Source organism: Alosa alosa, chromosome 2, assembly GCF_017589495.1.
Source record: "Alosa alosa isolate M-15738 ecotype Scorff River chromosome 2, AALO_Geno_1.1, whole genome shotgun sequence".
Taxonomy (NCBI): domain Eukaryota; kingdom Metazoa; phylum Chordata; class Actinopteri; order Clupeiformes; family Clupeidae; genus Alosa; species Alosa alosa.
In genome coordinates, this window is record NC_063190.1 from 5,349,330 (window position 1) to 5,357,999 (window position 8,670).

General features: G+C 45.2%; 1 protein-coding gene across 2 annotated transcripts in view; it reads left to right on the forward strand.

The window, feature by feature from the left end:
* Positions 1–8,670, forward strand: part of tiam1a (TIAM Rac1 associated GEF 1a) — an 81,742-nt gene extending 73,072 nt beyond the window's left edge. For both annotated transcript variants that reach the window (XM_048235153.1, XM_048235145.1), the window contains exons 20-27: positions 554–733; positions 1,227–1,345; positions 1,511–1,619; positions 2,054–2,112; positions 2,532–2,628; positions 5,579–5,666; positions 5,823–5,995; positions 6,312–8,670. In XM_048235153.1, the coding sequence (XP_048091110.1) occupies positions 554–733; positions 1,227–1,345; positions 1,511–1,619; positions 2,054–2,112; positions 2,532–2,628; positions 5,579–5,666; positions 5,823–5,995; positions 6,312–6,868 (1,382 nt within the window). In that variant the 3' untranslated portion in view covers positions 6,869–8,670. The remainder of the gene's footprint in view (positions 1–553; positions 734–1,226; positions 1,346–1,510; positions 1,620–2,053; positions 2,113–2,531; positions 2,629–5,578; positions 5,667–5,822; positions 5,996–6,311) is intronic.

Sequence of the window (8,670 nt, forward strand, 5' to 3'; positions counted from 1 at the left end):
AGTTAACTTTATCAACCGTCTCTGTTCCAACTGTCGGGGGGAAAGGCCATCCAGTAGGCCTACTCATACCGTAACAAGCCATCTGTGCATTAGGCAAACAGAGGTGTTGGCGCCATTTAGCCAAATGTTCGCTAGTCCATCATTAACGTGGAGTCGACAAATATAGCTATTGTTATTGTGTTTGGAATGAGCGTTTTAATTAACGATGGGTCGTAATTTACCCCTTATTTAAGATGTGGAGTGGAGACTTTGTAATCCACCGCTCTCTCTCCATACAGTCAGCGAATGTCTGATGTGATGTCACACAGGAAGTGAACCTCAGCCGTCATGGTAACGTGCGCAGGAAAATAATTACTTTTTTTTTAGGCAACGAAAACTTTGAGGAACGAAATAAAACCGGTATTAACCGGTTACCATTCCTGTTCCCTGTAAAATACAAAAAGTTCCCGGTTTTCGTTTTCGTTCCTTGAACCGGTTCAAAGCCCTGGTTTGCAATACAGTTCATTTAACAAATGGATTCCGTGTGTGTGTGTGTGTGTGTGGCATTGTGCAGCCAAGACAGACCCCGATTTCAAGGCCTTCCTGGACGAGCGCAACCCCAGGCGGCAGCACTCCTTCACCCTGGAGTCGTACCTGATCAAGCCCATCCAGAGAGTGCTGAAGTACCCGCTGTTGCTCCGCGAGCTCCACTCCCTCACAGACCCTGAGAGCGACGAGCACTACCACCTGGACGGTAAGCAGCATCCTCTCTCTCTCTCTCTCTCTCCCTCTCGTCCCACTGAGTCAATGGCAAGTTGTGGATGGGCAAAGGGCAAGAACTATAAAAAATATTCCCTTTATAATAGCAATGTTGGCCATTATATTTATGAAGGTCCCCTGTCAGTGCAGGGCCATTTGAATCAACCTAACGTCCTCCTCCATTGAATGAAGTTTCCCTCTGTTGGTGAAGTTTCATCATATCGTTGGCAGAATGGTGCAAGCTGTGTGGGGGATTGTGGATGTCCATACTGTACATTGCGTGAGATTGGTCTCCATGGGCCACCCACCCTCTGTGTTCGGATGTGAACGTGACCGGATGACGCATCATGTTGTCACCGGGTCTTCTCACTTCACACACAGACGTCCGACTACAGTGTGTGTGCTCACGTTTTATTTTATTTTCGCTGCGTGGAGGATTGTAGCTCTTATCCAAAACATTGTTGGTTTTGTTTTGTCCACTCGTGCAGTCGCCATGAAGGCCATGAACAAGGTTGCCAGCCATATAAACGAAATGCAGAAGATCCATGAGGAGTATGGTGCTGTGTTCGACCAGCTGATCAGTGAGCAGAGTGGTGAAAGGAAAGAGGTGAGTGTTAACTTGTCAGCGCTCACTGTGTGGAGAGAGAGTCGGTGGACATTGTTCTGTTCAGGAAACCATTATTTCTGATTTTCAGCAGTCTTTGGGCACACTGAGTGTATTTTCTTGGAGCTCAGTTGTGTGTGTTTTTTGTTTTGTTTGTTTGTGTTTCAGGTTGCTGACCTGTCAATGGGTGACTTGTTACTGCACGCCACTGTTGCTTGGATCAACCCACCACCTTCTCTCTTGAAGGGGAAGAAGGAGCCGGAGTTGGCTGTATTTGGTATGTGTGTGTGTGTGTGTGTGCGTGCGGCTGTGCGCACGTGCATGCATGCACTGTGCACGTGTGCAAGAGAGTGAGTGTACTTATTTTAATGATGACAATGATGATTTTATTCATGGCCCTTGTACCATCCAGTGATGGTGACCAGAGTCCCACACAAGACTAACCCACCAGAGGGTGCGCTGGCTTTGAGAGAAAAATAAGCATTCTGTCCAGGGCTCTTAAGGCATTAATATTGTATTTACTGCTTTCCTCAAACACTGACCTGAAAAGCATGTAGCCCTCGGCCTCTTGCTGTCCCTCTAGCCTAAAAACCTTTGAAAGGCTTGGCACGATGTGTTTCTCTAAATGTTTCTCTCTCTCTCTCTCTCTCTTTCTTTCTTTCTTTCTTTCTTTCTTTCTTTCTTTCTCTCTTTCTCTCTCTCCCTCCACAGTGTTCAGAACAGCGCTGGTTTTTGTGTACAAGGATAGCTCCAAGCACAAGAAAAAAATCGTAAGTGGGCCTTTCTGTCACTCCCCCCTTCATCAAGCTGCAACAGAGGAAAAGAACAAATCAGGCCTAGCAGGCTCCATACTGTACATTGTACTTATGAAAGCAGAGAGGGCCTTGGAGACCCCAGGTGCTCTTACCTGCTCACTTAATGCATGTGCAGACATGGCATGCCATGTGCCAGGGTCACTGGGCTGCACCATACTGGCATATTATTCAGTATACTGGCATATTATTCAGTATACTGGCATATTATTTGGTATACTGGCATATTATTCAGTATACTGGCATATTATTTGGTATACTGGCATATTATTTGGCATACTGGCATATTATTCGGTATACTGGCATATTATGCGTCATGGTACACATGGTTGTGCTGTCTGTCACCCACTCATGCATGTTTCTGCATTGTTTCTCAGGGAGCCTCTCACAGGGTATCCACCGCTGATGAGAAGGACCCCATTCGCTTCAGGCATATGATCCCCACAGACGACCTCCAGCTCAGGAACCTCGGCAGTACGTTCCTTTTCCTTCCTTCTGTGTCCGATTCATTCATCATATGTTCACTAGCAAAGGCTTATAGGTTATTCTACTCTTAGATGTGTTAACAGGTCCACTGTAATTTACATTCAATTCAGTATGTTGAGAAATTATTTAATGTATATAGCCATAAAATATACTAGCCCTGTTGCTAGTTTACGTGTACTCCCTGAAAGCAATATTTCAGTGCTCCTCTCTTCTCCGATACTCCCCTTGTACCATGTGCTTTGAGTGTTTTTTTTAATATATTTTTTATATTTGATCTTTATAGCCCTGTTCTCACATTGCCTCTGTCAGTGATCTTGCATGTGTTCTTGGCTTGGTCTCCATTAAACATTCCTCTTGGGTCATGTCTGGAGAGCAATCTTTAGCTCTCCCAGTTCTCCTCTCTATCTTTCTGTCTTTCACACACTCTGTCCTCTCCTCTCCATCATGTTCACACACACACTGCAAGACCTCAGGAGGATTATCTTCCCTTGCTGGGGTCAAAGGGCACGACCCGATCTCTTAGTGCAGTCATGTTTGGGGTTCATTGCACTATCCCTACCCTTTGAGGCCTAAACTAAGGATTGAAATGTTCCCAAAGTGCGGGGATTCTGGAAGCCGTCCAGCTTCCTCCTCTCACTCCTAGAGTTTAACAGGGATTATGGGAGCCTGATGATGCTCTTCCTGCCTGAGAGAAAACAGTCTATTGCTAAACACAGATGACTTGCAGCTGTCTGTAACTGTAGATGCTGAACTGAAGTGTACACACATGGAGGGAAGTAGCACAACTAGACATACATGCATCACTGCATTTGTGTTTCATTTAAATCAAGTGCTGTGTGTGTGTGTGTAAGGCAGGCTGTGCGCATCGTGCATGCATGCACTGTGCACGTGCAAGAGAGTGAGTGTACTTATTTTAATGATGACAATGATGATTTTATTCATGGCCTGTACCATCCAGTGATGGTGACCAGAGTCCCACACAAGACTAACCCACCAGAGGGGTGCTGGCTTTGAGAGAAAAATAAGCATTCTGTCCAGGGCTCTTAAGGCAATATATTGTATTTACGCTTCTTTCCTCTTGACCTGAAAAGCATGTAGCCCCTCGGCACTCTTGCTGTCCCTCTAGCCTAAAACCTTTGAAGGCTTTGGCCGCGATGTGTTTTCTAAATGTTTCTCTCTCTCTCTCTCTCTCTTTCTTTCTTTCTTTCTTTTCTCTTTCTTTCTTTTCTCTTTCTCTCTCTCCCTCCACAGTGTTCAGAACGAAGCTGGTTTTGTGTACAAGGATAGCTCAAGCACAAAGAAAAAAAAAAATCGTAAGTGGGCCTTTCTGTCCTCTGACCCCCCTTCATCAAGCTGCAACAGAGGAAAAGAACAAATCAGGCCCTAGCAGGCTCCATACTGTATACATTGTACTTATGAAAGCAGAGAGGGCCTTGGAGACCCCAGGTGCTCTTACCTGCTCACTTAATGCATGTGCAGACATGGCATGCCATGTGCCAGGGTCACTGGGCTGCACCATACTGGCATATTATTCAGTATACTGGCATATTATTGTATACTGGCATATTATTTGGTATACTGGCATATTATTCAGTATACTGGCATATTATTTGGTATACTGGCATATTATTCGGTATACTGGCATATTATGGGCCATGGTACACATGGTTGTGCTGTCTGTCACCCACTCATGCATGTTTCTGCATTGTTTCTCAGGGGAGCCTCTCACAGGGTATCCACCGCTGATGAGAAGGACCCCATTCGGCTTCAGGCATATGATCCCCACAGGCGACCTCCAGCTCAGGAACCTCGGCAGTACGTTCCTTTTCCTTCCTTCTGTGTCCGATTCATTCATCATATGTTCACTAGCAAAGGCTTATAGGTTATTCTACTCTTAGATGTGTTAACAGGTCCACTGTAATTTACATTCAATTCAGTATGTTGAGAAATTATTTAATGTATATAGCATAAAAATATACTAGCCCTGTTGCTAGTTTACGTGTCCTCCCTGAAAGCAATATTTCAGTGCTCCCTCTCTTCTCCGATACTCCCCTTGTACCATGTGCTTTGAGTGTTTTTTAATATATTTTTATATTTGATCTTTATAGCCCTGTTCTCACATTGCCTCTGTCAGTGATCTTGCATGTGTTCTTGGCTTGGTCTCCATTAAACATTCCTCTTGGGTCATGTCTGGAGAGCAATCTTTAGCTCTCCCAGTTCTCCTCTCTATCTTTCTGTCTTTCACACACTCTGTCCTCTCCTCTCCATCATGTTCACACACACACTGCAAGACCTCAGGAGGATTATCTTCCCTTGCTGGGGTCAAAGGGCACGACCCGATCTCTTAGTGCAGTCATGTTTGGGGTTCATTGCACTATCCCTTACCCTTGAGGCCTAAACTAAGGATTGAAATGTTCCCAAAGTGCGGGGATTCTGGAAGCCGTCCAGCTTCCTCCTCTCACTCCTAGAGTTTAACAGGGATTATGGGAGCCTGATGATGCTCTTCCTGCCTGAGAGAAAACAGTCTATTGCTAAACACAGATGACTTGCAGCTGTCTGTAACTGTAGATGCTGAACTGAAGTGTACACACATGGAGGGAAGTAGCACAACTAGACATACATGCATCACTGCATTTGTGTTTCATTTAAATCAAGTGCTGTGTGTGTGTGTGTGGGGGGCGAGGCTATTTTGTAGGATTTGTAGGAAGTAGGATTTGTTCATTGTGTCAAATGGTAATTGCAGAAGTCCTGGTCTGTTGGCTATAAAAATTGACTGTATGTAAAAGTTTCCTATTGCCACACATACCGGTATGAAAGACAAGGTGTGAACCAAAGATTTTGTAAGAACATTTCCACGTGTGGATGAAACGTTTTGAAAATTAAAATGCTGGTAGCTGTGCTGGTCTGTGTACTGAAGTGTGTTTTTGTGTTCTGTCAGACGCTGATGGGACGGCCATGTGTGAGATTGTGCACGTCCGGTCCGAGTCAGAGGGCAGGCCAGAGAGGACGTTTCACCTGTGCTGCAGGTGAGCCTCACCATATGTACACAGGACATGCATACACAGGAAGAGTCCAGTTGCTTCATTGATCTTATCAACACCATAGACCAGAGTCCTCAGAGCATTCAGTGACTTATGAAAGACCGTTACTTGAACACAAACCTCTCCCCGTCTTGACCACAGCTCCCCCGACAGCAAGAAGGACTTCCTGAAGACGGTGCACTCCATCCTGCGGGACAAGCAGCGGCGGCAGCTCCTCAAGACGGAGAGCCTGCCCCCCAACCAGCAGTACATCCCGTTCGGAGGCAAGCGCCTGTGCGCGCTCAAGGGCGCTCGGCCCACCATGAACAGAGCAGGTAGGAACTGAATGACGGGTGCTGTCATTGAGCGAGACCAGAGAGCTGCAGGGGCAAGTGTATGCTCATGGGAAACAATATTAATGACATTGCAGATAGCAGTGCTAACAAACTGCATAGCTCTATGCAGGCATGTTTAAATCACGAACACAATAATTACCGTTGTACAGATTATGCATGTATATACCGGTATGTGCCATTCTACTGTATGTGTACTAGTCTTACAGTGCACTAGTATGTCTACAGATCTTATTAATGTAGTTATTGATTAACTGAACCGTGTATGTGTGTCTGTTCTTTCCAACTTGTTCTGCAGTTTCTGCACCAACTCGAACTCTGGGACGGAGGAAGGTGGTGCGGAACCGCTTCACCATTGACCGGGACGTCATTTTTGACGACGACTCGAACCAAAGCACTGACCATGAGCAGGACTCACCCACGCTGATACCTGAGCCTGTGTCGCAACATGAACCCGCGCCACATTCCCATAATGCACCTCTGCCCCCAAAGGACACGGAGCGATGGGTCGAGCAGCAGTTTGACCATGGCCGTTACAACAACCAAGTCAAAGAAACAGACATCCTCAGTGATGACGACGACTATTGCAAGTCGGTGAGGGGACCCAGCGCGGAGCCCTCCGCTGAGTGTCCACTAGGGGCACTGTCCCTGGGGCAGGAGTGTGAGAACGGGGAGCCGCACAGGCCCAGAGAGGACGCGCTGTCCCCTGCTGTCGTCCCCGAGAGGACCCAGGGCCCCCTGAAGCTGACCCCGCTTAGGAAGCAGTGTGCTGTGGAGGGCGTCACGGAACACGATCGTGAGGTCATCTGGGTGCGACGCGACGACTTTGGCAGCCCCAATGGAGACGTTTTCTGAGAAAAGCTGCGAAGTGAAAATGTGACGGACAGAGATCCAAAGAGAAAGAGGCAAAAAAATGACAAACAGAAACTCGGACGCTTTTCATACTGTGCTGTATAGAAGTTGAACTGAGACTCAAAGGACATCATGCACTGGGAGCAGAAATCCCACTAATCATTATCTTTGGCCTGAGCATACAACTACCCATCCACTACCCGCACAATAGTCTGACAATCCCACTGCCAGCAAATCCTCCCAGTGTCCAACCTCCTCAGCTGGCTTCATTTCCTGTGTGTTCCTGTACAGGAGAAAAACACGCATGCTGCTAAATCCATTACATTGGAACAACACAATACTCATGACGCCTGACACAGTCCATTGCTTCAGTACGCATTTGTATGTCTTTATATTAGAATCTTATGTAACATTAAATGTACAGTCTTGTTAATGAAATAGGGGATGCATGCTTTGGTCCACAAGGACTGCCTGGCAGCTGTCCTTCCACTTGAAGATTGTTGTTGCCAAAATAATGCGTTTTTATACAGATGTGGGTCTTTTTTTTCCCTGTTTCCTAACTAACACATTCAGATATGTCATCCTAGTCATTCTAAAGGGCTCTGACAATACTCGCTTTTGATTTCCAAAAAAGGGGGACTATATACTTCTGTGTACAGGTTATGACTGCTACATAAAATTCATGCTTGTTTTAGCGGCCTCTAACTTGCACCCTGGAGATCTGCCTAACGGCTGGTAGACTGCTGCTTTGGTACTGTTGGAACCAAACACATAAGATTCTTACATAGTCTGAATGGCTTGAGTGGCAGCTGTGTGTGTGTGTGTGTGTGTGTGTGTGTGTGTGTGTGTGTGTGTGTGTGTGTGTGTGTGTGTGTGTGTGTTCCACTAGGTCTGCAGCTTACCCCCTAGCAGTTTGGCAGATTCCCCAGGCAGGTACCAGTTCAGGTGTCCCTGCTGTGTTGTGGTCCCTCTTAGTTACTGTAAATCATTGAGAACATATAAGAACGGCATCTGTCCATCCTACAAGCATTCCAAAGTATGTTATTCCATCAAAAATGTATATATGTGATTTGTTTTCTTTTATCTCTAGCTGTTTTTATTTGTGCATTATTGTTGTCTCTTTCCCCATCATGTGTTTACATCATATCCTGCAGTCCAGTATTCTCCACTCATTCTTACTGAAGGTAAGGAAGTCATTCTATAAGTCATTACTAATCCTGTTTTACTTGAACTGAATTTTAAGCCTGTTACAAGCCACCTGAATTATACTCAGAATGGGATGTTTTGGACTCAGTAAGCAGGCACTCTGTCTTATGACTTTCTATCTGAAACTGTTTTTTATTAACCTGCCAGTTAGTTGAAATACTGTATAATGTGACACAGACTAGTGCACCTTTTGGATGTATCAAACCTGCACTTAAAACTCAGCTTGTCCTCCCCATGCACAGTCTTTTGATGTTTAGACTGTCACCAAAATGAGGATATGAAATGCATTTGATGCCTTTTTGTTTGGATGTTTAGAACCTTTGTGGTCATTTTGTAAAATGAGTTGTGGTTTTGTCCCAAGCAATTTTGGCTCAGTAAATACTGAAAGAGTATATATTTTCCACAATCTTTAAATTGTGATGAGCAATCATATCCCAGCTAAATAGCAATTTTAGAGCAGTATGGCACATGCTCATTAGGTTGTCTAACTGCTTGAAATTATTACCTTTTCCCAATGCATTTTTGAAAGGTGTTCTTACATAAACTGTGGATATTTGTTGTAAATATTATTGTGCTTCTCAATAAATGTTATTAAACAA